Source organism: Panicum virgatum, chromosome 3N, assembly GCF_016808335.1.
Source record: "Panicum virgatum strain AP13 chromosome 3N, P.virgatum_v5, whole genome shotgun sequence".
NCBI lineage: Eukaryota > Viridiplantae > Streptophyta > Magnoliopsida > Poales > Poaceae > Panicum > Panicum virgatum.
Window position 1 is genome coordinate 28,156,043 of NC_053147.1, and position 27,130 is coordinate 28,183,172.

Below are 27,130 nucleotides of genomic sequence, written 5' to 3' on the forward strand. Positions count from 1 at the left end.
CTGCCCGGCGGCCGCGCTGGTTGCTTTCAAGTCTCGACGGGGTGAAGGCACTCCGAGATCGAGTGGGAGATCTTCCCCGAGAAAATCTCGACCGCGTGCAATGCGGCTGTTTGTGCGAGGATCATGACCAGGTGCAGACGCGTCAGGTGGTGCCGGCAATCAGGTTGTATTGTATACAACGAATAAGGCAAGAAACCGTGTGTCCAACCTGCTGGAACGCCGGTTTCAAGCAGCGGATCCAAGCTCCATGATTCTATTCTGTCCGCGACAAGTCTGTCAATCAACGGGGTACTCTTCCAATCAACGCAAAAGCAAGCCAAAAATATCCATAAAAGAAATATAGCAGGTGTTAGTGATATGCCCAAAAGACAATTATGGATGAACTAGATATTGAACCGAGAAAGAATTAGAACTGTGGTAAGCTTCCGACGGGACGATCCATTAGTGGGATCTATATAATGAGGGGCGGGGCAACGGGTAGAGGATGAACTCGCGGCATAAACCCTAGCCGCCGCCTCCTCTCCACTTCCACGAAACCCTACCCAAGCGCGCGGTGCTAGCACAGCGGCAACCGGCATCCATTCCGTACGTGTGGATTTCGAGAAGGCGTTGCTGTGTTTTGAATGCTAATCGGCGAGATAAGGAGGAACCGCAAGCTATGATCTGCTTACTCTTCACCGACATGTGACTATATTTGGGTGAGCTACCCTACTCTTGTTCTACTGCATGTCTAATGGTGATATGATCATCTGCTTACATAAGACGCTCGGTGAACGTGGTAGAATTAGAAATACCCTACTCTTGTTCTACTGCATGTCTAATGGTGATATGATCATCTGCTTACATAAGACGCTCGGTGAACGTGGTAGAATTAGAAATAATGTTTCTGTTTTCTTAGAGCATCTCCAGCAATAACCCTTAAATCAGACCCTCTAAATGTTAAATGGGGGATTCTTCTATCTTTTAGAGGCTTCTAAATTTGTTTCAACTCCAATAATAACCCTCAATTCTAATATATAATAGAGGGCTCCCTAGAGACCCCCTAGGAATGGAGTGTGGAGAAGGAATTTTGGAGGCATCCCAAAATAGAGGGTGAAATAGAGGGTCTGAGTGCAATTTTTTGGTTTAGCCCTCTAAACTTGGAATGAGAGGCTGTTTAGAGGGTCTGTTGCTCTTACCGCAGCAAAACCAGCAGCATGCATGGCCCCGCGCTGGGATAACATGCGCGCATCGAAAATAAGGTCACGTTCGCGAGTGACACCCAGCACCATCAGCCGCAAGATCAGGAGGGGGACGAGACGAACCGGGAGCCAAAATCCACCATCCCTCAACCACTGCAAAAAACGGACGAAACGGCACGATCCATGCACCTACAGCGAAAAGGAGCACGAAAATGCCACTGGCAGACCTCCGCGATGTACTACATCTGCTAGTAGTATTCTAGCGCACGCCTCCGTCTCCACCAAGTGCAGGGGATTTACAGAGTTCTTAGCCGTCGAGGCTGCGTGGGCAAGGAATGACACATGGGCACATGGCATGGGGGAGGGGCAACTGCAAGGACGCATGGGCAGTCACCGCCGCCGTCCGCCCCAGAGCTGAGCACGAGAGAATCGCCGACGCCTGCGAACGAGACCGCGAGGCGTGCGGTGCGGTGGCCACGCCACGCCATTGCCATGGCATCCTCGACGCCGCGTTTCGCCGACACCCATCATGTGGACGAAACCAGAGGGGTTCAAAGTACACGCGTTGCAACACATTTTAGCAGCAGTTTTCAGCGTTGGTTGTGTACAGAAAGGATCGGAGGACATCAAAGAGAGGCGACAGGGCCGGGCCAGGCCAGGGAAGGCCAGACCAGCAGTTTGGGGTCGGGGGGAGGTACATCTCTTGTGCCTCTGCTACTACCACTACTACTAGCCTTAGATTGGAAACATCACATATGTTTCACAAAACATGGGAAGACAGATATAGGTTGAGGGGTACGCCGTACGCGCAGGCACCATCCAATCCATAAGAAAGAGAGGAAGAACTACTACATCAAACACAAGCAACAAAAAGGCCACACGCCTCCTTGTTGATCCATCATCAGTCCATCACTGTACACAGAATGTTAGATGAATTTGCCCCCGGGGACCAGCCGGAGGGTGATTGAAGGCGAAATAATAGGCTTCTCTCCATCAACCAGGGACGCAGGCAGGGCTTCGCGATCAGCAGGCAGGGGGGGAACAAAAGTCGCCATGGTTGGTTTCTTTCCTAGAGCTTTTTATCAGAAGCGCCACTTGCCATGGCCGGAATTCAGACGATGATCCCCAAGCGGCAGCGGCAGCAGCAGCAGCAGTATACGGCGAGACGAGACGACAGAACTAGTATAAGTCAAGCTTACCATCTTGCTATAACAAGTGGAGTGTGCGAAGGCGACGATCAGATCAGGATCAGCAGCTGTGGTGTACGTATGTACTAGAGGAGGTTAGCCCCGAGGAAGTCGGAGATCTCCTCCATGACCTCGTGGTAGTGGTCTGTGTTGGGCAGCAGGTAGAAGCCGATGGTGGCCTTCTCGCGGTACACGAGCTTGACATGGTGGCCGTCCTCCCGGAGGCCCTCGGCGTAGGCCAGCTGCCGGTCGCAGGTGAGGTCCAGGCCCGACACGATGATGAGGCTCTTGGTGAAGGGGAGGCCCCTGAGCCGCCGCCCGTTCGGCCCGAACGGGTTGCACGCCGGGTGGTCCCGGTCGGCGTCCTCGGGCAGGTACGCCTTCCAGTACCAGTCCCTGTCCTGGAGCGTGACGAAGTACTTGCCGTCCAGCCGCCGCTCCGAGTCGGTGCGCTCGGTGCCGCCGAACATGGCGTTGAGCAGGATGTTGCCGCAGATCCTGATCCCGGCGTCGGCGGCCCGCACGGCCACGTGGTGGGCGATGTTGCCGCCGGAGGAGTCGCCGGAGAGGAACACGCGGGGCTGGGCGCCCTCGCCGCTGCGGAGGAACGGCTGCGACATGGCCCACTTGAGCGCGGCCCAGCCGTCGTCGTAGGCGCACGGGTACCGGTGCTCGGGGGCGCGCCGGTAGTTGACGGACAGCACCACGCCCTTGCTCAGCTTCACGAACCGACGGCACAGGTTGTCGTAGATGGCCGTGCTGGACGAGGAGTGCGCGAAGCTGCCGCCGTGGAAGAAGAGGATGACCGGGAACGGGTCCGGCGACGGCGCGCCGGTGAGGAAGTCGAGGATGGGCAGCGTGACCGCTGCCGCGCCGGCGCCGGCGCCCGCGGCGTTGTTGGCGGCGGCGCGGTAGATGCGGACCTCGAGGCCGACGGAGGGGTCGATGACGTGGTCGAAGGACGAGACGCCCTCCTGGGCCCGCGCGTCGGGCGGCACCCGGCGGTCGAGGTACTCGGCGAGGTCGCGGTCGAAGGTGCCGTCCGCCCGCCGGAGCATGTTGTACGCCAGCTTGAAGTTGGAGATGAGCACCCATGTGTGGATCGGCACCGCCGTCTGCGCAGCAGGAGAGCGAGAGCTAACATCAACAGCAGCAACAGTAAGACGACGAAGAAGAAGCAGAAGCAGAGGGCCTCATCACAAACACCCCCTCCTATTCCTTTGCTGTTTCCTCGCATGGGCGAGAACGCCAATGCGGGCGGCGATCTTTGCCGCCGCTTGCCAGAAAAGATGCAAGCTTTCGCATGATTAGCCCATCCCCTTTGTTGGGTAGCCATTTCCGTAGCACCGCCTCGCACCAGTCCCCCCGAAACTCCAAAAACAACGGGGGCAGGGGAGAAGGGGATAAAATTGGGATTGAGCCCAAAGGGGAAAGAAAGGCAGCGATTGACCGGGAAATCACCGGCCAGGGCTGGCCGGCCCCAATCCCCCCTCCACCGAATCATAAAGCGGCGGCACAAATCGGGAGGCCGCGGCCCTGGCGCACCCCCCCACCCCCCACCCGGATGAAGAGAAGAACACCACCCTCCCGAAACGCGAGACCTAAACGGGAGCCGGACGCAAGGACGCGTAACGAGGCAGGCAGGGAGGGGGAGGAGGTCGCGGGCAGTGCCGCGCGCGCGCACCTTGCACTCGTTGCGGTTGACCTCGTCGCTGCCAGCCATGGCGGTGAGCGGGCGCCGCTGGGCCTCGACCACCGGAGCACCGGCCTCCGGCTGCTGCTGCTGCTGCTGCTGCTGCGGCAAGATCACTCCCCCGGACGGCAAAGCCAGCGCCTTCACTCACGGCATGGGCCGCGGAGGCCGCGCCGCGCCGGAGCCATCCCGCGGAATCGAGCCCGGCGAGAGCCGCGGGCACCCGCCCGTGCGCCGATCTCCCTCCCTCGGGGGAGCGAGCGCCCCCGCCGCGCCTCGGCTCCCAATCGGAATCCCCCCTCCGCCGCCGCCACCAGCCTCCGGCCTCGCGCGTCGGCAGTACGAGGAGGAGAGGCGTGCGCGGGGGACTGTAGCGGCGCGAGCGAGCGAGCGAGGGGGGGCTCTGTGGCGCGGTGTGTCGAGACTTGAGAGGCCGACGCAGGCGGGGGGCGGGGAGATGGGAGAGGAACAGGAGGGGGGAGGGGGAGGGGGTGGTAATAGCGTGGGTGCGGTGGCGGGCGGACGGAGGAGACGACAAAGCGGGCGGCTCAAAAAGGCCATATGTTAATTTTTTTTCGATGAAATTTTACTAATTTGAAGTCTATTTACAAATTTTTTTATAAATGAATTATAAATCGCGAGACGAATCTAATGATACTAATTAATTCATGATTAATCCATAATTAACATATGGTTACTGTAGCATAACTGTTGCAAATCATAGATTAATTAGATTCATTAGATTCATCTCGCGATTTACAGCTCATCCATACAAAAAATTTTGTAAATAAATTTCATTTAGTATTCTATGTATGCGTCAAAATATTCTTTGTGATGTTTTTTGTGTTACGGGATTTACCGGTAAAGATCGATCTAAACAGAGTCTAAAACCGGGGGTTGCGGGGCCCACGCGCGCCCAACCCCCCCTCCCTACCCACGCTGCCAATATTTCTTTTGGAGGGTTTCGCGAGAAGGTTTGGATGGACCTGCCGCTCGCTCCGATCCTCCTCCCCCTCTTGCTTTTCTTGCTCGCTTGCCTTTTCCTCCGTCGTCGTCGTCGTCCTCCTCTCCCTCTCCCTCTCCCTCCGCGGAGGCGTCTTTCTTTTTTTTCCCCTGGACGGAACGCGAGAACTCTCCTCCTAGGAGGCGCACCAAAACTGGTGTACGTGGACGCTGGGCATCCGCTGGACGTATTCGTTCCGTGCCGCTATTGCTATCGCCGCCAAGCGAGTGGTGGCGGACGAAACCCTCTCGCTGTCCTCCCGACCTCGCGGCACGCCACACTGGCGCCGCCCTCTTTCGTGTGGCTCCTGCTCCTCTCTCTCTCGGCGCCCTGTGGTCTTGTGGAGTGTGACTGTGCTGCTTCGTCTCGTCGGGGAGGGAAACCACGAAAGGCGTGACACCACGGTCTGCATTCTTCGGGAGAGGTTTGTGTGGGTCGAAATGCGTCTAAGGCTGGTTCCAACAGCGGGTCTACAGCCTTAGCCCACAGCCACAGCCACGTCAGCTCTCGCCAGCTCATTCGACCCCAGCGCTTCATCAGTCAGCCTGCAGTCTCAGCCCACAGCCACATCAGCACCACGTAAGCTTCTCCATTCCAGACTTAACCATTTCAGAACGCGTTGCTCTATGATTTAAATTGACATAGCAAAACCACTTTATTAAATTTAAAAATTCAGAAATTACATAAAAATTCGAAATAAAAATTACACGACAATTTAAAATAAAGAAAATTACATAAAAATATCTATTCGTGTGTGAAATGGGGAGTGAGAGGTGTGGAATGAGCTCCAACCAGCCCTCTCTATTTATAGATGAGTTGGGGACGAAATTTGTGATTTTTTGGAATTTTTTTTGATTTTTTTGGAGTCCAAACGGTCAAAAACGGCTAATTGCAACGGCTAGCTGACGTGGCAGCCGTTGGCCAATCACAGAGCGCCGCGTGGCAGCCGACCGAACGCGGGGTCGGTACCGACCGGCCGGTACCGACCGGGCGCGGCTCCAACGCCGGTCGGTACCGACCGCCCGGCCGGTACCGACCGCCCGGCCGGTCGGTAGCGCTACCGCCCCGCGCTCTCGGTTTCCGCGCTTACCGACCGGCGCGGGTCGGTAGCCGGGTCGGTACCGACCGGCGGGGGTCGGTACCGACCCCCGTTGGAACCAGCCTAACAAACATGCACATACGCAGAAAGCATGTGTTGCTGAGGCCTGGTGGGGGAGTTAGTGGAAATAATTAGCAAAACCCAGTCAGCAGGCCTAAGCTGACTTCTGCAAACCTAAGTAAAGCATTGTCTTAGAGCAACTTCAGTGGAGCTTTTAAATTTGGGTGAGCAAATACTTATCTAGAAGCTTCTAAATTTTATTCACCCAAATATGAGCCTCCACTCTAGCAGGCTTAGTAAATTGAGTTTCCATTTTCTCAACTGACAATTGGGTCCCACCTGTCATTCCCTCCGCACGCCACCCACCTTTCCCACTCGCTCGTGCCCTCCCCACGCCGTCGGCGCCCGTTCGTCGTCCGGTCGCAGTCTGCCACTTACGCGCCGTCTGCCGCTCGTGGCGCGCGGTCCTCTCCGGCCGGAGCTTCCTCGCGCGGCCAAGGCGTGCGCAGCCACGCAGAGGCCGGCGGCAGCCAGTGGCGCGCGGATCAGAGGCACGCGACCATGGCGTGCAGCCCCGGCGCGGGCCAGCGGCCATGCCACGTGCGGCTAGCAGCGGCGCACGGCCCCGCAGGCGGCGTGGCGAGGGCGGCAGCACCTTCCCCTCCTCGGCGTTGAATCCGGCGGCGGTGTCGAGTCCGGCAGTGGCGCAGGGTGGGCGATTGAAGCGTCCCCTCATAAGAGAAGACTTAAATGTGATACAATATCAGTCCCAGGAGGCTGATAACACATTTATTACATCAGATGGTACATCACCGTACAACTCTACGCGGTAATGGGCAGTGAAGCGCCACTATCGCGAGGATAACAACTAAAACCCATACAACGATATTAACTACGAAGAGTTCATAAGAGTCTTGCGCCATACAGAGCTCCTGCAGGTGACCCTGTCCACAGGCAAGGTTGGGTGTAGTACGGAACCCCTACTCAACGTCTTCGGGAACGAAGTCTGGATCTTCCTTTGTAAAAATTTAGAATGGGGTGAGTACAAACGTACTCAGCAAGTCCAACCGCACCCACGGAGGGGGTATAAATAGAACATAATGCACAGGGTAAATCAAGAATAAGGCTAGGGTTTAATTTGCGGAAAGCTAATTTTTATGCAGGGGTTCATTTGAAAGAAAAAAGATTTTCAAAACAACTTTCTCGCACCGAGTAACACGTAGGGTTGATCCACACAGAATCCAAGTTTTATATTGCTACCGGACTCCTCGTCCGCCGTAGCACACGGCACAACTGCCGGACATTTTTCCAAAATAACTCACACCAACCCATCTATTCCCAGAAGAAACAATAGTTGTGTGACCAAACCGTAACTCGCCCAGTATCGTGGACACAGCTATTCAAATAGATTTTAACTCTGCAGAGGTGTGCAACTTTACCCACAAGCGGGGTACCACAGCACGATCACCTTAGTGTCGGTGCAGATCCCAACAAAACCATTACCCACCTTAGCTAGACCAGACTAGCCACCACGAGATCCACCAAGGGGTCTTCGACCTATCACTGAGGTTTAACCGGGGCATAAGTCACACAGAGCTTATCCCTTCTCCTTGACCACCCGTTGCTCTCAGCTCTAATCATGGCTATCAGACTAACTAGTGGAGTTTATGCTAAGTCGTTGCCCATACAACGGTCGAGTGGATTGCATGATAGTGAAGTTAGGCAAGATGACACACCAACTCGGTTCTTAATTGTGACAAGATGGATATCTCCCAACCTTGCTCAACCACACAGGTACGAGCACACCATTTGGCAATTCACACAGAAGTGCCATCCATTCCGTCTAAACTCATCTTTCGAAAATTCCACATTTTTCCTTCCCACACACCCACACATTTTCCTTTTATAAAACAAGTTGTACCGTGTTTAAGGTCCTAAGCATTCTAGCAGCGATTAACGTCCAAACAAATCACTTTCAGACATTAATCTAGGTGGTCAAGGAATGGTTATAGCAAATCAAGGGGTGGCTATCCAACCATGGTTTCAGCAGTCAAAATATATACAGTTTTATAAAACAGGCCAATAGATTGTGTTTATAAAACTGAGACAAAATATGCATCAAAGGATGGGATTGAACTTGCCGTTCTCAAAGCCTTCCGGGAAGTCCTGATCGAGGTACTGTCCTTCGGGTTCGGGGTCGCGGAACTGGTCCTCGTTCACTTGCTCGCAGTACTGCTCATCAACGGGTTCTTCCTCGTTCACACCGTGATCTACGACGCACACAACAAGCACACAATAAATAAAAAGAAAATAAAGGTTTTATCGTTGACCTCGAATCGGACACAACTAAGATACGGAGATAGGAGTAATATTTTTGGGTGGTCTTCTAATGGCACGGGCGAAATTATATTAGGAATGGTGTGGTAAAATTTCAGGGCAAACGGGGAATGTGTAACGTATGAAATGATAGGTTAAAAAGAGGTGTTTAGGGGCTAAACAAGGATCTCGGGACCTTGTAAATATTTTTGAGAGTGATAGGGCTTTGATTAGAATTTCTAAAAGTGTCAAGGCTGCCCTAGAAAATAGGTACAATGGATAGTATATGAGTTTTTAGGAATTTAGGAAAAAGAATCTGTCGGTGTCCAGACCCAGGGGCCCCGGATCCCAACTAGTAAATGCGGCGTGCTTCCTCGTCCTAGATGATGATGCAAGAGGCAACACAGTAACGCGCGGTTTATCCTGGTTCCGGCCGCGGGGCCGTACGTCCAGCAAAGGGGATGTGCGAGGGCACTGTATTATCTTGCACCCGGAGTGCTTGTAGCAGGGGATACAAGCAAGGCGAGAGAGGGAGGGAAGCCCCCAAGTCTCTACTAGAAGTGGAGTCGGCTCAGATGAGTGCTCAGTAGTCCCTGAACGTCCTCTTGGAAAAGAGAAGCCAGAGAGAGACTAACCAGCCAGCAGCAGCCCCGGCTAAAGGAAGCCTGCCCCCTCCTTTTATAGTCACAAGGAGGGGCGGGGTACATGAGTGGGGGCATAGAAGTCGTCGTTTTCCCCTCAATCGCGGGGTATAGTGGTTGGATACTGTAGGAAGTACACTATGGGAAGGCGGCGCGCGTCGCTGTCGTCCTGGATTTCGTCCTTGGTTCTGCGAGGATCGCGCCGGTCGTCCTGCATTGCCCCTGTAGGCGGCGTGGTCGTCGCTGATGTATGGTCTCCTATATACGGCGCGGTGGCATTCGGTGGGCCCTACGGATTAGGGTCCTGCATGCACCGGCGGCAGTGGTAGCGGGGCACATGGCGGCCCTGGACCCCTTGGTCGGAGTGCGGGCGTGCACACTAGGAGGTCCGGGGGACGCGCGGAGGTCCCGGCCTCCACAAGGGGGAGGTCCGGGGCCCCGCCCATGTGTGCTGAGTGCCCATCTCGGAAGGACACGTGACATCGCCGGACCCCTTCCCCAGCGGGGAGGTGAGTCCGGATGGTCGGTGTTGGCAGAATGGTATGGGAGCAGTGCCGGGCGGGGCCCCGTATCACTGGTCCCATAGTGTTGCTATAGCAACTGGGGTGGCGGAGCGGTGACCGAAGTCAGCGGATGGGACCCCGGTCACATCCACTGTGGCGCCCTCGGGCCAGTCATCGGGAGGCGTCAGGCCGACCCGAGGGTGCCGCGGGCCCGGAGGAGCGGCTCGGGCAAGCGCAGCATGAGCGCCCGGTCAGGGTAGGTGATCTTGATTTCACCCTTCGTACTCGTTTAATCGTCCCTCCAGTCCTGCTGACTTCAACGCTTCTTCCCCGATTACCCAGCTCCGGGGTCATCGCCAGGGATGCGGCCCTGCTTGCGCCGACCAAGGACCTCAAGACAGGGGCACGCGCAACGCCGCGCACGGCGATGCAGCTCCTTGCCCGTAGTGGACATAGTGACAGAGGCCGCGAAGCTCCAAGAGGCGATGTCCCGAGGGGCCCAGAAGGCCCAACTGTCTCAAGCGCCAGAGAGTGGAGGTGACGCCGGCCAGAGCGGCGTTGTAACGGCCGCTGGAGCCGACGCCGAGGAGGAGGTCGGCTGGGGCGGCGTAGATGATGCCGCCCGGCTGAACGTTGAAATTGAGGCCAGTCAGGGCGACGTGGATAGCGCCGCCCAGCTGGTCGCAGCAGGAGGAGCTGGTGGGGACGCACCGGAGCGCCCCGCTGGCCGAAGAGAGGAGGAGAGATCCGTCCTCGAGCCCCCGAGGGCTGGGGCCGAGGGTGTCGCGGAGGAAGGGCGGCGCCAAGGGCGCCGGCAGTGGAGGAAACCTACGTCCTGGAGCCTGCAAGGGCCGGGGACGAAGGTGCTGCTGCCACTGCGGCGACGGCGCACACGACGCTGGAGAACGTAGTGCCGGTGGTGCAGCTACCGGAGAGCAGCGACGAGTTCGGGGATTCAAGGGACATCAACCCTGTTGCTGCGGCCAGCGCCACCGACCGGATTGCCGAGTTCGCGCCGGCCTCCGAGGAGGTACTTAGCTCGGGGACGTCCAAGGGACCCCGTCATGGGGCAATTATCCAGTCCGGGGTCCCCTTGAAATTTCTCCACACTGAGCAGGAGGAGGAAGCAGTCTGGAAGGCGAAGTTCGATATCTGCTCTCAGATTCAGGACCGCCTCGACCGTGCCTTGGAGCTCCATAAAACGACGGATTTCCAGATCAGCAATGTAAGCGCCTTTCCCCTGGGAATTGCTCGTGTTCGGTTTTGTTTTCGTGTACATTACTCATTCTCTTCCACCTCCAACGGCTGAGGGACATTTCGCGCAAAAAGAGTGCCGAGCTGACCCGGCTGTACTCCCAAATGCGCTTGCTTGGGCAGTACAACGCCGATTTGGTGCTCCGAAATATCGACGCCAACTCCCAGTTGACCAGTCTGGGAGTGTGCCAGCGCGTGCTAGAGGAGGAGCTGGTGCGGACTGCCGGCGAGCGCGACGTCCAGAGAGCCGCGGCGGAGCAAAATGCTTAGGAGGCCGAGGCGCAAACCGCCGAGCTGCAGCGTGTTAGGACGCCACTCGAGCAGAAGGAGGCCGAGCTCTAGCGCAAGGAGGCCGAGCTCCAAGGCAAGGAGGCTGAGCTCCAGCGCGAGAAGGCGACCGTCGCTACACTGACCAGGACCCTCGAGGAGAAGGGCAGAGCCCTCGAGGAAAATGAGGTGGCCGTCCGGAACGTGGAGGCCGCCCTCAAGGAGGAGTACTCCTTGTCCTCGCTCGAGGAGGTCGCCCGGATCCAGCGAGAAGAGGCGCAGAAAAATATCGTGGGTGAGTGTTCGAGATTTCATTGTCGTTTGATCTGAGTTTACCGCAACTTATCTAGGTTCCTCTGATCAGAGATGAGGCAGAAAGTGGCGGACAAGGCTGCGGCGAAGGAGGCAGTCAATACCGCGCTCATGGCGGCGCAGATTGAATATGCAGAATTGGAGCAGACCGCTGTGAGCATGTGCCAGGAGCTCGAGGGGGACGGCGCCGTGTCTGGTAGCTCGGTGATCAGCCACCTGCGAGCGCTAGGTGGCCGGATCGCCGAGCACGCCAAGAGTGCTTTCTTCCTCGGTGTCCTGCGAGCCCTCGCCGTGGCCTCGACACACAACATTATGGACCTCCAGAGGGTGTCGTCGGGGTACGTCGTCCCTACCGATGCCAGCCTAGACACTGCGTCGGCCATCATGAACGACGCCGATGCCACCGTCGAGGGGTTCGCCACCGTCCTGGCCGGGAAGCTTGAAGCTGACATCCCCCCATAGCTGAATTCGATGCCGTTGAAGACCCGCAAGTCTGGGCCTTGGAGCCCAAGTAATAAGTTAGTATTTGTTGTAATAGTACCTTTGAATTTGAGAAATTCTTTATTGTAAATCGACAGTGTGGCCCATCGAGGCCTTGTGCGTTCGAGCCTTCGCTTTTTCCTACTTAACTTTCCTGTTCTCGTATGCGTTTTAGATAGCTTTCAGCAAGGAAGTTCGCATTCACAAATGACTTAGGTGTAGGTAGGTGAGTGGGGATGCCGTATCCCGGAGGCGTAGGCAGTCCCGCGGCTCGGTCGATCCCGTTCCTTAGTCGTTTGCGCCTTGCATGTAGCATTCTAAGTATACGAGAAACTTAGATCCAGAAATTTTTTGAAAAAACATTGGCGATTTTTGTGGACGTTCGGGGGTTCCCCCCGTAGTAGCCCCCGAGGGAGGCTTGGCTTCGCCGGGGGCAAAGCCAGGCGTACCTCAGTGTTCGTGCGTATCCGAGCCCCCGAGGGTTCGGAAAGTTCCCAAAAAATAAATAAGTAAAGCATACTCCTTTATTATTTCGGGAAATCTTAAATACGAGTACAAACGATGTACAAATAGCTTGGAATTCTAAGGATAGAAGCGACGTAGCTGCTGTATGTTCCAAGCATTTGTGAAGACTACGCCGTTTTCATTCGCCAGCTTGTACGAGCCGGGCTTGAGCACCTCGGCGATGATATATGGGCCTTCCCACGGTGGTGAGAGCTTGTGGCGGCCCCTATTCTCCCGTCGAAGCCTCAGCACTAGGTTGCCCTTGTTGAGGTCTCGGCGTCGAACTCTCTATGCTTGGTATCTTCGCAGGGACTTCTGATAACGCGCAGAGTGTTGGAGTGCCATGTCTCGAGCCTCGTCCACTTGATCCAACGAGTCCTCGAGGGCTTGCTGGTTCTGCTGCTCTTGATAGGCCTTGAGCCTCGGTGACCCGTACTCCAAGTCTGTGGGGAGCATGGCCTCGGCACCATAGACGAGGAAGAATGGGGTAAAGCCCGTGGCTCGACTTGTGGTCGTCCTTAGGCTCCAGATAACCGAGGGTAGCTCTGTGAGCCACCTCCGGCCAAACCTGTTCAGCTTGTTGAAGATCCTTGGCTTAAGGCCTTGGAGGATGATGCCATTGGCACGCTCCACTTGCCATTCGTCTGTGGGTGTGCCACAGCCGACCAGTCCACGCGTATGTGGTAGCTGTCACAGAATATCAAGAACTTCTTGCCCGTGAACTGGGTGCCGTTGTCGGTGATGATTGAATTCGGGACCCCGAACCTAAAGACAATGTCAGTAAAGAATAGAACAGCTTGCTCGGATTTAATCTTGCCGATGGGTCGAGCCTCGATCCACTTGGAGAATTTGTCAATTGCCACCAAGAAGTGGGTGAAGCCCCGGGCGCCTTCTGCAGCGGGGCGATGAGGTCCAGCCCCCATACGGCAAACGACCACGTGATGGGGATGGTCTGCAGAGCGTGGGCCGGGAGGTGCGTCTTCCGGGCGTAGAACTGGCAACCCTCACAGGTCCGCACAATGTCGGTGGCGTCGGCGACCGCGGTGGGCCAGTAAAAGCCTTGACGAAACGCATTACCCACGAGGGTGCGCGGCGCGGCGTGGTGACCGCAGATGCCGGCGTGGATGTCACGGACCAGTTCCTTGCCCTCGGGGATCAGGATGCAGCGTTGCAAGACGCCCGAGGGACTGCGTTTGTACAGCTCGTCGTCGATTAGGACAAAGGACTTGGCCCGCCTAGCAAGGCATCGCACCTGAGCTCGGTCCGAGGGTAGGATCCCTCGAATCATCCAGTCGAGGTACTGGGTGCGCCAGTCTCGTAGAAGTGGGGCCTCGTCGACCACCATTGCTTCGGCCTCATCCATGGAGGAGGTCCCGAACTCAGTGTCCATGGGCTCGGCCTCATCCGCCGAGGGGTTCCCGTCGGGAGGCTCGGTGTTTGAGGGGCCCGGTTCCGTCGGATCCTTGAAATCGACAGAGGGCTTGGCGATGTCGCGAGCAAAGATGTTCGGGGGGACGGTGGTCCACCCTGACGCTATCTTGGCTAATTCGTCGACATCCTCGTTGTACTTGTGTGGGACGTGGTTGAGTTCTAGGCCATCGAACTTGTCTTCGAGGCGGCGTATTGCGCTGCAGTATGCCTCCATCTTTGGGTCGTGACAGCTAGACTCCTTCATCACTTGGTTGATGATGAGCTGAGAGTCACCGCATACGTCGAGGTGCTTGACGCCGAGCTCGATGGCAATGCGGAGGCCACTGAGGAGGGTCTCGTACTCCGCCATGTTATTGGATGCAGGGAAGTGTAGGCGAATTACGTAGCGCATGTGCTCTCCGAGGGGCGAGATGAAGAGGAGACCGGCGCCGGCGCCGGTTTTCATCACCGACCCGTCGAAGTACATGGTCCAACATTCAGCTTGGATTTGCGGCGGGGGCAGCTGAGTGTCCGTCCACTCAGCGACGAAGTCGGCCAAGATTTGAGACTTGATCTCCTTGCGAGGGGCGTAGGTGAGAGTTTCTCCCATCAGCTCCACGGACCACTTGGCAATTCTACCCTCGGCTTCTCTGTTGCGGACTATCTATCCCTGAGGGAAAGACGAGACCACGGTGACGGGATGGGCTTCGAAGTAGTGGCACAGCTTGCGCCGAGCCAAGACCACCGCATATAGCAGCTTCTGGATCTGCGTATAGCGTGTCTTGGTTTCGGACAACACTTCGCTGATGTAGTACACCGGCCATTGGATAGGCAGAGCCTGGCCCTCCTCTTGTCTTTCGACAACGATCACCGCGCTGACCACTTGGGTCGTCGCAGCTACGTACAGATAGAGGGGCTCGCCGTCTATGGGTGGTGTGAGAATGGGGGCATGAGTAAGCGATGCCTTCAGCCTGTCGAAGTCTTCTTGAGCCTCGGGGGTCCACAAGAAGCGTTCGGACTTCCTTAGGATCCGGTACAGAGGCAAGCCTTTCTCGCCGAGACGCGAGATAAATCGGCTAAGGGACGCTAGGCATCCCATGTCCCTCTGTACCCCCTTTAGGTCCTGGATCGGTCCCATCCGAGTGGTGGCCGAGACTTTCTCAGGGTTGGGTTCAATGCCCCGCTGGGAAACAATGAAGATCAAGAGCATGCCTTGTGGGACTCCGAACACGCACTTCTCGGGGTTGAGTTTTACCCCTTTGGCCCTTAGGCAATCGAACACGATCCTGAGATTAGCTACCAGGTCGTCCGCCTTCCTGGATTTTACAATGATGTCATCGACATATGCTTCTACGTTCTGCCTGACATGGTCCCCGAATACGTGGAGCATACACCGCTGGTATGTAGCTCCGGCGTTTCTAAGGCCAAAAGGCATCGTGACATAGCAGTACATGCCGAATGGTGTGATAAAAGAGGTCGCGAGCTAGTCGTACTCTTTCATCTTGACTTGGTGGTAACCAGAATAAGCATCAAGAAAAGATAGAAGTTCACACCCCGCAGTTGAATCAACGATTTGATCAATACGTAGCAAAGGAAAGGGAACCTTCGGACATGCCTTATTTAAACTAGTGTAGTCTACGCACATCCTCCAACTTCCATTCTTTTTCTTTACTAATACATGATTAGCTAGCCACTCGGGATGGAATATCTCCTTGATGAATCCGGCCGCCAGAAGTTTCTGCAGCTCCTCGCCGATCGCCCGGTGCTTGAGCTCGTCAAAGCGTCGCAGGCACTGCTTCACCGGCTTGGAGTTGGGTCAGATGTCAAGGGAGTGCTCGGCGACCTCCCTCGGTATGCCAGGCATGTCTGTCGAGGGTGGCGCTGACCTGCAGCGCCTTGTCGTCGGGGTGATTCGGGTTGAGGGGCACCTTCTTGATACCTTCGGCGGGTTCGAAGCTGCCCGCGTGCCGGTGCGTAGAGTCCAAGGCCTCGCTTGCCATCTTGTCGAGGGTGGCTGCGAGGGCCTCGTCCTCTGCTTGAGCCTCTGCGTGCTTGACGCACTCGACGTCGCACTCGTAGGCGTGCTCGAACGAGGTACCGACGGTGATGACACCCTTTGGACCCGGCATCTTCAGCTTGAGTTAGGTGTAGTTGGGGATGGCCATGAACTTGGCTTAGCTGGGATGGCCAAGGATGGCGTGGTTAGCTCCCCAAAACCCCACCACCTCGAAGGTGAGCACTTCCTTGCGGAAGTTGGCTACCGTGCCGAAGCAGACGGGTAGGTCGATCTGGCCGAGGGGTTGGACTCGCCTCCCTGGCGCAACGCCACGGAACGGCGACTTGCTGGGGCGGAGCTTGTTCAATCCGATCCCCATGAGCTCCAAGGTGTGGGCATACATGATGTTGAGGTTGCTGCCTCTGTCCATGAGCACTTTGGAGAAGCGGGTGTTGCCGATGATGGGGTCGACAACAAGAGGGTACCGTCCCGGGTGTGGGACATAGTCAGGGTGGTCCTCGCGGCCGAAGGAAATGGTGTCCTCGGACCAGTCGAGGTAGGATGGCGTGGCCTTGGTGACAGAGAAGATTTCCCAGCGCTCTCTCTTGCGCTGTCGAGAGGTCATGTTCGTCGTCGGCCCTCCGAAGATGAAGAAGGTGTTCTCCACCGGGGGAACTCGTCGTCTCCACCTTTGTCGCCAGCATCCTTCTTCTTGTCCTCGTCGCGATGCGCGACGTGGTTGTAATACTTTCGGAGCATCTCGCATTGCTCGAGGGTGTGGTTGACCGAGCCCTTGTGGTAAGGGCACGGCTTCTTGAGCATGTCGTCGAACAGGCCGCCACCGCCTCGAGGGGGCCTCGAGGTCCTTTGCTGTCCGGGACAGTGACGAAGGCCTCATTGGAGTCCTCCGCCTGTCCTGGTCCGCGCTGGTTCGGTGGGGCTGGTTTTTTTCCTTTCTTCCCCCACTTTTGCTTCTTGGCGGGGGCGTTGGTCTTGGCGCTCCCGCCTTCTGCGGGCGCATATTCCTTGCGCTTGTTCTCCTTGTCGTCAAAGATGGCACCAACTACCTCCTCGCCGGGGCGTAGTTGGTGGCGGCATCGAACAGCTCGTGCACCAAGCTCGTGCACGTCGTTCCTTCGAGGAAGGCGTTGATGACCTCGACGAGGGTGACGCTAGGGAGCTCGGTGCATTGCTTGGAGAAGCGCCGCACGTAGTCGCGCAGGGCTTCTGCCGACACCCTTTGAGGTCCCTGGAGTTCCCAGGGCGCACGTAGGTGCCCTGGAAGTTGCCCATGAAGATCTTGACTAGATCGGCCCAGTCGTGGATCTGGTCCGCGGGCAAGTGCTCGAGCCACGTTCGTGTGGCGTCAGCAAGGTATAGGGGGAGGTTGCGGATGATGACCGCGTCGTTCGTCGCATCGCCCAGCTGGCATGCTAGGCGGTAGTCGTTGAGCCAGACCGCGGGATCGGTCTCTCCTGAGTACTTGACAAGGGTAGTGGGATGTCGAAAGCGCGGGGGAAAGGGAGCGGTACGAATCTCCCGGCTGACCACACGGGTGCCCGGAGGCTACGAGTGACTCGCCCCTGTCGTGCTTGGGGTCGAAGCGACCACCCCATCGAGGGGTGTACTCCATGCCATTGATGACGTTGCGGGCGTCGCCGTCGCCGTCGCCGGCGTGTCCGCGTGTGTCATGGAGTCGCTCCCTTGCGGGAGCCCTTCCGATGCGGTCATGCACCGAATGTGCCTTCGCCCCGTCTGCTGCGGCTGCCTTGCCCTTTCCTTTCGAGGGGGAGAGTGCACCGAGGCCTCGCGGCCCTGGTGCGCCGCACCTCCGGTCTTCGGGACTGTCGAGTGCATGCGAGACGCAGAGCTCTCGGCCTGCTACACAGCAGCCTACTCGATGAGCACCTATGCCTTGTAGCGCAGGTTGCGACCCGAAGTCGTAGATGGCTCGGTCATTGCTTGGAGTAGGTAGGCCGCAGCGACGAGTTTCTCGCTGGCCGTCTTCAGTTCCGGTGGTCTGTCGATGTTGTCAGCTAGGATCCGTTCCCGGGCGACATGCCCCGCCGCCCGGGCCTGCGCACCATACGCGGTGCGCTACTGCTCGAGCGCAGTGCGCAGCTCCTGCGTCTGCCGGCGCTGCTCGTCGAGCCTGGCTTGAAGCTTCTTGAGTTGCGCCAGATGTGCCTGCCGCGCTGCTAAGCCTGACGAAGAAGAAGGGGTTGCGACAAGCACCATTGCTTGGTTTGCCTGTGCGTCTGCCCCGCCGTTCCCATCATTGCCCGGAGCGTCACCGATTTGCCTGTCCACGAGCTAGACCATGAAGCACTCCCGAGTGGGATCGTAATCCCCCTCGCTGGAGTCCTCGGAGCAGGTGAGGTAGTAAGCCGCTGCAAGCTGGAACGATCGGAAAGCATCGAGATCTCGGACCCTGGAGCAGTCCTCGGCCTCCTCGGCCGTGAAGTTGTCCATGAAAAAGTTGATGTCGTCGGCGATCGAGCCTGCCGTCTCGGGGTAGGAGTCGTCAGGAGATGACGCAATGAGGTTGCGGATCGAGAGGAGGTGATGACCCGGCAGATCCTCGTACTCGGTGAAGTTGGTGCTGGATGAAGAGGCATAGGTGGCAGCGTTGCGCATCCCGAAGGGAAAGGTCGACGGCGCAGTCGCGCCCTTCCTGGGAGGCGCTGGGGCTGCAGTCGATGATGGTGTTGGCGCAGATGGCGCCGGGGCACGTGATGACGAAGTGGTGGCTCTGTCGGCCGCGACGCTGAGCTGCGACATGCCTCCCTCAACCCACGTGGGGGAGCTGAGGCGTGCCACCCTGCGCCGCTCCATGCGCGCCTGTTGCGCCGGGCTGGTGAAGTCGGAGTGTCGGGGTTGCTACTGGTCGAGAGGAGCTCCATGAGGTAACCGTTGCCAGTTGCCCTGAACTCAAAACTCCCGAACCGAATCTCGTATCCTGCTGGGAGCGGATCCGAGGCGCCCATGGGAAATGGGTGGGATATGCTTGCCATTCCTGGAGATCAAATGGGAACCAAAGAGAAATATCACGCAGCATTCCCCTACCTGGCGCGCCAACTGTTGGTGTCTTGACCCGGCAGTCCGGACCCAACTAGTGATGATGTTGCGTGTTCCTCGTCCCAGATGGTTGATGCAAGAGGCAACACAGTCACGCACGGATTTATCCTGATTCCGGTCATGGGGCCATACGTCTAGCAAAGGGGAGTGCGAGAGCACTGTACTGTCTTGCACCGGGGGTGCCTGTAGTAGGGGGATACAAGCGAGGCGAGAGAGGGAGGGAAGCTCCTAAGTCTCTGCTAGAGGAGGAGCTGATTGAGGCGAGTGCCAATATCAGGGCTCAGAAGAGCGTATGTGCTCTGTGAGTAGTGCTGAGGGGGGAGGTGTACATGCACAGGAGATCATGGAAGTCATCGTCTTCTCCCCGAATCGCGGGGGTGCAGTGGTCGAGCACTGTAGAAAGTATACTGCGGGGTATGGCGTATGGCGTGGCAGTCGTCCTGGGCATCGTCCTTGGCCTTGCGGAGATTGCGTCGGCATCCTTGTAGCTCCAGCGGGCGGCGTGGTCGTTGCTGTAGGGGGTACCGTCCTCCAAGTGTGGCGTGGCGATGTTCCGAGGGTCCTGCGGGCCAGAGTCTTGTCCTGGTCAAGGACGGAGCCGCTTTCGAGGGTCGTGCCCATGCCGTTCGAGGGCTCTGCACAGGAGAAAGTATGAAGGAGGTATGGGGAGTTGGTAGCACAGCGGTCAGAGCAGTGCCGAGCACGTCTCACACAGCATCGCAGGCTCCCACAGTGGCGCCGCAGCGTCCGGAATGGCGGAGCAGTGACCAGATTGGCGGACGGGACTCTGGTCACAGCCACTGTGGCGGCCTGACGCCGTCTGACCCGGGTGCTGTGGAGGAGTTGTTGACATTTAATGTCTTCGTACGACGGGCGGGTGAGCGGAAGGGCCGTTTGTCCTTTCCGTCGAGGGGTGGCCTCGAGCGAGGCAGATACGATCCCCCCCCCCCCGAGGGTAGGTTTGCTACCCTCGAGCGAGGTGGACACGCGGGGCGTGGTCGAGGACCTCGACGGGGAGCCCTCGAGCGAGGCGAAGATCACCACGCGTGTTTGAGGGCGCTTGAATGGGCCGCACTGTGTACGTGGGCCGTGTATTAGGCTTCTTTGAGTCCTTTCCTTTCCTTTCCTCCGTATTGGAAGGAGGTTGTAGGCCTTCGTGGACCCGGTTGCCCAACATGTGCTTGTGTTTTTAGGGCGATTTTAGTCCCATGATTAGGGTGCCCCTAATCATGGTACCCGACAAAAACGGAGTTGAATTGATTGAGATATGGCTGTACAGAGTTTGGATGCTAATTAATTCCGAAAATGGATCAATTAAAAATGAAAGGAGCTGCACGTGGTTGTTTTTGGGCTGGTTGATTTCCTTGGGCCTCTCGGACCAGCAGATGGGTTACTGGTTTTTCCTTATTTCGTGGCGGAGCAAGGGTACGGATGGAAGAGGGCGCACGGGGCAGACGGCGAACAGAAACGCCACCGGCTCCCACGGTGGTAGCTCGCCGGAGTGTCGCCGGAATCGAGCTGTAGTCCACCGTTTCCAAATCCGAGGGCATGGGGAGAGAGAGGAGGATGAGGGGGTTTCGTTCCGGTGACTCCGGGCATGAGAGAGGGCCTGGAAGGTGGTTCACGACGGGCGGCCATGGTTGCTGTCCCGGGAGCTCGTGGGAAGCTCTGCTCGGGCAACGGTAGCGATAGGCGCGGCTTGGGGAAGGTAGAGGATGGTGTGGGGCTGCTCACCGTCAAAGCAATCGAGCTGTGATGGCCTCGCAGAGGAGATCGACGATGGCGTTGGTGGTTCTGTTTCGTGGAGCTGAGAGAGAAACTGAGAGTGACAGGGAGCTGGCGGAGCGGCGCGGCTCGGCGAGCTGGGGACGGTGATGGAGAGCAGCTCGACGTCGCCCTTTATAGGCCGGAGGGGGCGTGTTGTGCCAACGTTCCTCCGCTCGCCATCAATGGCGACGCTGTGGCCGTGCGGCCACTTGCTGTCATCGCTAAGCGGCGTGAGCATCGAGGGCAAGGTGACAGCCGTGCAGAGGCGGTGGCGCGTAGCGGGGGAAGCTTGTCTAGGGGAGTTGCGGCGTAGGGAAGGGGCGGCCACGACGCTGTGCTGCTTGGCGCATGCTGTGCGAGCTCGACTCCACTGCTGCTACGGCGCGTGCTGTGCGGGCTCGGTTCACGGCAAGCGCAAGCGTCGAGGTGGTACGGCTGCGATGGGTGGCGCGGCGACGGGACAGGTCGGGCAGGGGCGGGCGGCGCTGTGCTGAACAACAGGTGGCGCGGCGAGCATCCGGGCTCGTGGAGCACGTGGGCAGCAGGGGCACATGTGCGCGCGTGGGCAGGGAGCAGGGACGTGCGTGGGCAGGGAAAGAAGGAAAAGAAGGAAGAAAGGAGAAGGGAAAAAGAAAAGGAGAAAAGGGAAAAGAGGAAAAACGAGAAAAAGAAAAAGAGGTGGCGGCGGGATTCGCGGCGTCGACGAGAAACCGAGCGCACGCCAAACGAGGAGAACAGGAATATTAGACGATGATTGATTTTGGTGTCGGGATGGAGATTTGATTTTTGGTGTTGGAACGGAAATTGAGTTTTGGTGCCGGGACGGCGAACCGCCAGAAAAGATTTGAGCTCAGCGATGGAAAGATTTTGAAAAACATTTTTAGCGCGTGATTTATTTTGTTAAATTTTTGGGCTGTTACAAACCTACCCCACTTAAAATGAATCTCGTCCTCGAGATTCGGCTGGCTTCAGAGCATCTTCACGCTCCCATGTAGCTTCTTCTATCCTGTGTCTGCTTCACTGAACTCTGCAAATCCGTACTTCGGAGTTTCTTGTCCTTCTAGTGACAGTGTCCAGGATCTTGACCAGTATTTCCTGGTATCGCAGGTCTGGCTGCAGATCTATCGCTTCTACTGGCACGTGTTCTTTCTCGGGTACCCTCATACACCTAGTTAGTTGTGAGACATGAAACACTGGGTGTATATCTGACATTTCTTCTGGTAGCTCCAAACGGTATGCTACGGTTCCGACTCTCTTCAGAACTTGGTACGGTCCAATGTACCGAGGAGCCAACTTTCCTTGTACTTGAAACCTTCGAGTTCCCCGAATAGGTGAAACTTTAAGGTAGACGAACTCTCCCGGGTTGAAACTTATTTCTCGTCTCTTCTTGTCTGCGTAGCTCTTCTGTCCAGACTGGACGGCCTTCAGCCTTTCTCTAATCTCGGCCACTCTTTCTTCTGCTTCCTTTATGAGTGCGGGTCCAACTAGGGCACATTCTCCAACTTCTGACCACATCAGGGGAGTTCTACATTTGCTCACATAAAGAGCTTCGAATGGTGACATGCTCAGGCTTGCTTGATAACCGTTGTTGTATGAAAATTCCGTATAGGGCAAATTCTGCTCCCAATCCTTGCCATAGATAAGGACACATGCTCTCAACATATCCTCCATAATCTGATTTACCCTTTCTGTTTGGCCATCCGTTTGTGGGTGATAGGCAGAGCTGAAATCCAATTTGGTGTCCATGGTTTTATGCAAACTTTTCCAAAACCTAGAGGTGAATTGGGTCCCTCTATCTGAAACAATCCTGCTAGGCACACCATACAACTTTACTATGTTTTCCACATAAAGCTTAGCTAGCTTTTCTCCACCGTAATTGGTTCGCACGGGTATGAAATGAGCTGTTTTAGTGAGTCGGTCCACTATTACCCATATGGAGTCATGTCCTTTCTGTGTTCTGGGCAAATCCACTACAAAGTCCATTCCTATCTCATCCCATTTCCAAACCAGGATGAGTAGGGGTTGCAACAATCCTGCTGGCTTCTGATGTTCGGCCTTGATCCTTTGACAAGTATCACAATGGGCGACAAACCGTGCAATATCCGCCTTCATTCTCTTCCACCAATATTTTTGTTTTAAGTCCATATACGTCTTGGTGGATTCTGGGTGGATGGAGTAGGCCGAGTTATGGGCTTCATCCATAATTATCTGCCGGAAGTCTCCTTCCTTGGCACACAAATCCTATTTGTATACCATAAAGTTTCCTCATTATCCACTCTAAAGTCCGGTGCCTTATTTTCTCCAGTCTGCATTCGGATTTCCATCAAATCCTTGTCCGAACTTTGGGCTTTTTTGATTTTATCCTCCAGAGTGGGTTGAATGCTCATCTTGCGAATGGAACCTCGAGGGACAATGTGCACATTCAATCGTGCCATTTCTTCCTGCAGATGGGCATCCTTGGGTCCATAAGATTTCCGGCTTAAGGCATCGGCTACCACATTAGCTTTGCCAAGGTGGAATTGAATTTCCACAATATAATCCTTAATCAGTTCTAACCACCTTCTTTGCCTTAAGTTCAAATCTGGCTGGGTGAAAATATACTTCAAACTTTTATGGTTGGTGTAGATCTCACACTTATTTCCAATTAGATAATATCTCCAAATCTTAAGGGCATGCACTATGGCTGCAAACTCCAGATCATGTGTTGGGTAATTCTGCTCATGAGGCCTGAGCTGTCGGGAAGCATAAGCAACTACCTTCCCGTCTTGCATGAGGACACATCCTAATCCTTGTCGGGATGCATCACAATAAATGACAAAATCTCGATGAATATCCGGTAGGGTCAGCACGGGGGCGGTTGTCAACCTATTCTTCAATTCTTGAAAACTTCTTGAGCAGCTCTGTCATGGGCCAGGCTACCTTGGAAAATCCTTCAATGAATCTCCGATAATACCCAGCTAATCCAAGAAAGCTTCTGATTTCACTAACATTGGTCGGTTGCTGCCAGTTGAAGACTGCTTCGACCTTCTCAGGGTCCACTGCTACTCCTTCCGCTGTCAGAATATGACCAAGGAAAGCTACTTTCTCAAGCCAGAATTCACACTTGCTGAATTTGGCATATAGCTTATGTACTCTCAGCTTTTCCAATACTACCCGCAGATGTTGCTCGTGTTCCTGGACACTCTTGGAGTAAATAAGTATGTCGTCGATAAAGACTACGACAAACTTATCTAACTCGTCCATAAACACCTTATTCATGAGATTCATGAAATAAGCAGGTGCATTGGTGAGTCCAAAAGACATCACCGTAAACTCGAACTGCCCGTAACGGGTGACAAAAGCTGTCTTGGGGATGTCGCTTTCCCTAACCTTGAGCTGAAAATATCCTGACCTCAAATCAATCTTGGAGAAGTACGTGGTTCCTTTTAGTTGATCGAAAAGGTTATCAATCCTGGGGAGGGGGTACTTATTCTTGATGGTAACTTCGTTCAGTGCCCGATAATCTACACACAACCTCATACTCCCATCCTTCTTCTTGACAAATAGGACTGGGGCTCCCCAAGGCGACGAGCTTGGTCTGATTAAACCAATTCATTGTAGTTCTTCCAGTTGATTCTTTAATCCTGCCAATTCAGAGGCTGCAATCCTATAGGGTCTCTTGGCTATAGGAGAGGTTCCAGAGACAAGATCGATGACAAACTCTATATCCATATCTGGTGGCATTCCGGGAAGTTCTTCAGGGAAAACATCTGGGTATTCGTTTACTACCAGGACTTCTTCCAATGACTTGGCTTCCATGCTAAACACCATTGGATCTGGTCCACTTCCCCGGGTATGGCAGGTCACTCGTACTCCTTCTGGGTTCGTTAGGTGTACCACCTTGTCAGTACAACCTATGAGACCATTGTGTATGCTTAACCAGTCCATTTCAAGGATCACATCTATTCCCTTAGACTCAAGTACTACTAGGTCTGCTAGAAATTCTACCCCACTTAAATTGATCCTTATCCGTAGATAACTTAGTTGACACTTGATGTCACCTCCAGGCGTTTGGGTTAATAGGGGTGTTTTTAGTAGTGCTGTAGGTATTTTATGCTTATCCACAAAGCTTAACGATATGAATGAATGTGATGCTCCAGAATCAAATAATATTGTTGCCAGAGTTGAGCTGACTAGGAACTCACCAAGTACTACTCCTTGTGCACCCTGAGCCTCCTGCGCGTTGGTATGGTTGACGCGGGCTCGTTCATAAGGCTGCTGGTTGTTGTTGTTGTTGCCCTTGTTGTTGCTGCCGATGGGGACACGATTGGCTCCGGACACAGGTGGCCTAGGCCCATTCACCGAGTTGGAGAAGACCGATGTAGCAGGCTTGTTTTTGGCATACGGGCAGTTGGCAATGTAATGCCCTATCTCACTGCAGTTGAAACAGGCCCTAGCATTATTGTTGGTGGTGGTGACTTGGCTGGCATTGCTCTGCGGGGCCTTCATGGTGGTCTGGCTCTGGAACTGTGTGTTAGGAAGCCGGGAGCCTGTCACCTGAGACTGGGTCCTATACTGCATTGGGGCCAGAGATCTTGGTGCAATATAGCTGAAGCTTCTTGGTTTCTCAAAGCGGTCTTGCTGGCGGACCTTGCTTTCCAGAAATTTGCGCTTGTTATCCTTCCTTTCTTCAGCTTTGGCCCTTTCTGTGAGAATGGTCTTGTTCATCAGAGTGTTAAAGTCTGGGTAGATTTGAGGGGTAAGCAAGGTCCGGAGTTCTGAGTTAAATCCCTTTTTGAACATGTTCAGCTTCTTTTCATCATTGTCCAATTCCTCTGGTGCATATCGGGCCAGCTCTATAAACTGGTAGGTGTACTCTTCTACTGACATGCTTTCTTGCTGCAGTGCGTGGAACTCATCCGCCTTGCGTTTCATGGTGGCCGAGGGGATATGAACTCCTTCACAAATTCCTTCCAAGTGATGGTGGAGGCATCTTCGACAACGGCACAGTAATTCTCCCACCAGGCCAAGGCAGTCTCGGTGAGTTGGTGGGCTGCCAGAAGAACTTTGTCTCGATCTTGGCATTCGAACAGCTCGAGCTTCCTCTGGATCACACGCAGCCAGTCGTCTGCATCCAAGGGGTTGCTGGATCCGGCAAAGGTGGGTGGCTTAGTCCTCATAAAAGCTGTCAGCTTGTAATTCATGGTCTGCTCTCGTGGCCGCTTGTTGACGAGGGCATTGGCCAATGTTTCCAGTATGAGGGTCTGGTTGTGTATTATCTGTGCCAGGTCCCCGAGGGGTGGTGGTCGTGGCAGTGGCACTTCTCCTTGATTTCCTCCTCCGTTCTGGCTCACTTCATGTTCTTCCTGAAGAGGGTTCTGTCCATTAGGCTGTCCTCCCGCGCCAGTGGCTGTAGGGGTCCAGTTGTGGGAGGCCCTCGTACCGCTTCGGGAAGCCATCTGTAGATTGGGTAGAGTCTTTATGAGATTGGGATTAGGATTAAGTTATGTTTAAGTTGTTTAATTCGTATTTTTGAGAAGGCAGAATCTACCTTTCGTCGAAAAGCACACAGACTAACAACAAGCACACAAACTAACAAACAACAAGCACACACAACTTTATTACAGCAAGAGGGGGTACACACTGGGACAAGGCCAACACGCGTACTACACGTCTGGTACAAAGGCCACAATTAGGGGTACAACTTAAGCCAAAGGGACTGGGAGGCTTCTTCTAGGGTGGCTTCAGGACAAGCTACTTGCGGGGTGAGCCTTCTTCTGGGGCGGAGTGTGCAAGTAATCCTTGCTCGCCGTTCTCTAGGTTCCCATTTTCCTGGGGTTGTCTAGCAGCTTCTCCTTCAACGGCGGCAGTAGACCCTTCAGGGTTCTCGGGCGGGGCTTGTGGGGTTCCCAACAGTGGTCCCCATCCTATGACGGGCGTCCCGAGCAGAACATGGTCTTTCTCAATTGCCGGGACTGGCGTTCCACTTCTGGTCCATTCTTGCATACGCCGGTCCCGGGCTTGCCTGAGGCTCTCCTGGGCAACCGCTTCGCTGCTGACCGCGGCTGCGGCTCTTGCCTCGGCTTGGGCTGCCCAGATCTGTTGCAGTCTTACCGCGAGCTCTGCTTGCTTGGCTCGATGGGTCTGCTCCCTCAGGATGCTGGCTTGCTCATCAAAGAGATGATCCAAGGAGGCTAGGTAGGTAGCCACTTGGTACAGAGGGTCTTCTTCATGGCGGCGCCATTCCAGGCTTCTCATACGAGCTTCCCAAACTGGGGTTCTGATGGCCGAAGGGAAGAACCTCATTGGTGTGGGGGCTAGGTGTCCTTCAAAAATCTGGCACAGATAATGGAGTGCCTTCCTGACGGCCAAGGAATATGTGTCTTGGTGCCTAAACCCTGTGGTGGTCACTCGCCATGGCTGGATGTCGGGGTAGCGGTCACTTCTGGCGATGACCAGG

General features: G+C 55.5%; 1 protein-coding gene across 1 annotated transcript; it reads right to left on the minus strand.

The window, feature by feature from the left end:
- Positions 1-1,729: 1,729 nt before the first annotated feature.
- LOC120665505 (gibberellin receptor GID1-like) lies at positions 1,730-4,507 on the minus strand. Its single transcript, XM_039945084.1, has 2 exons — positions 4,053-4,507; positions 1,730-3,483 (listed from the first exon to the last, which is right to left on the minus strand). Exons 1-2 carry the CDS (start codon positions 4,089-4,091, stop codon positions 2,455-2,457), a joined length of 1,068 nt encoding a protein of 355 aa, XP_039801018.1. The 5' UTR covers positions 4,092-4,507; the 3' UTR covers positions 1,730-2,454.
- Between the last annotated feature and the right edge of the window lie 22,623 nt (positions 4,508-27,130).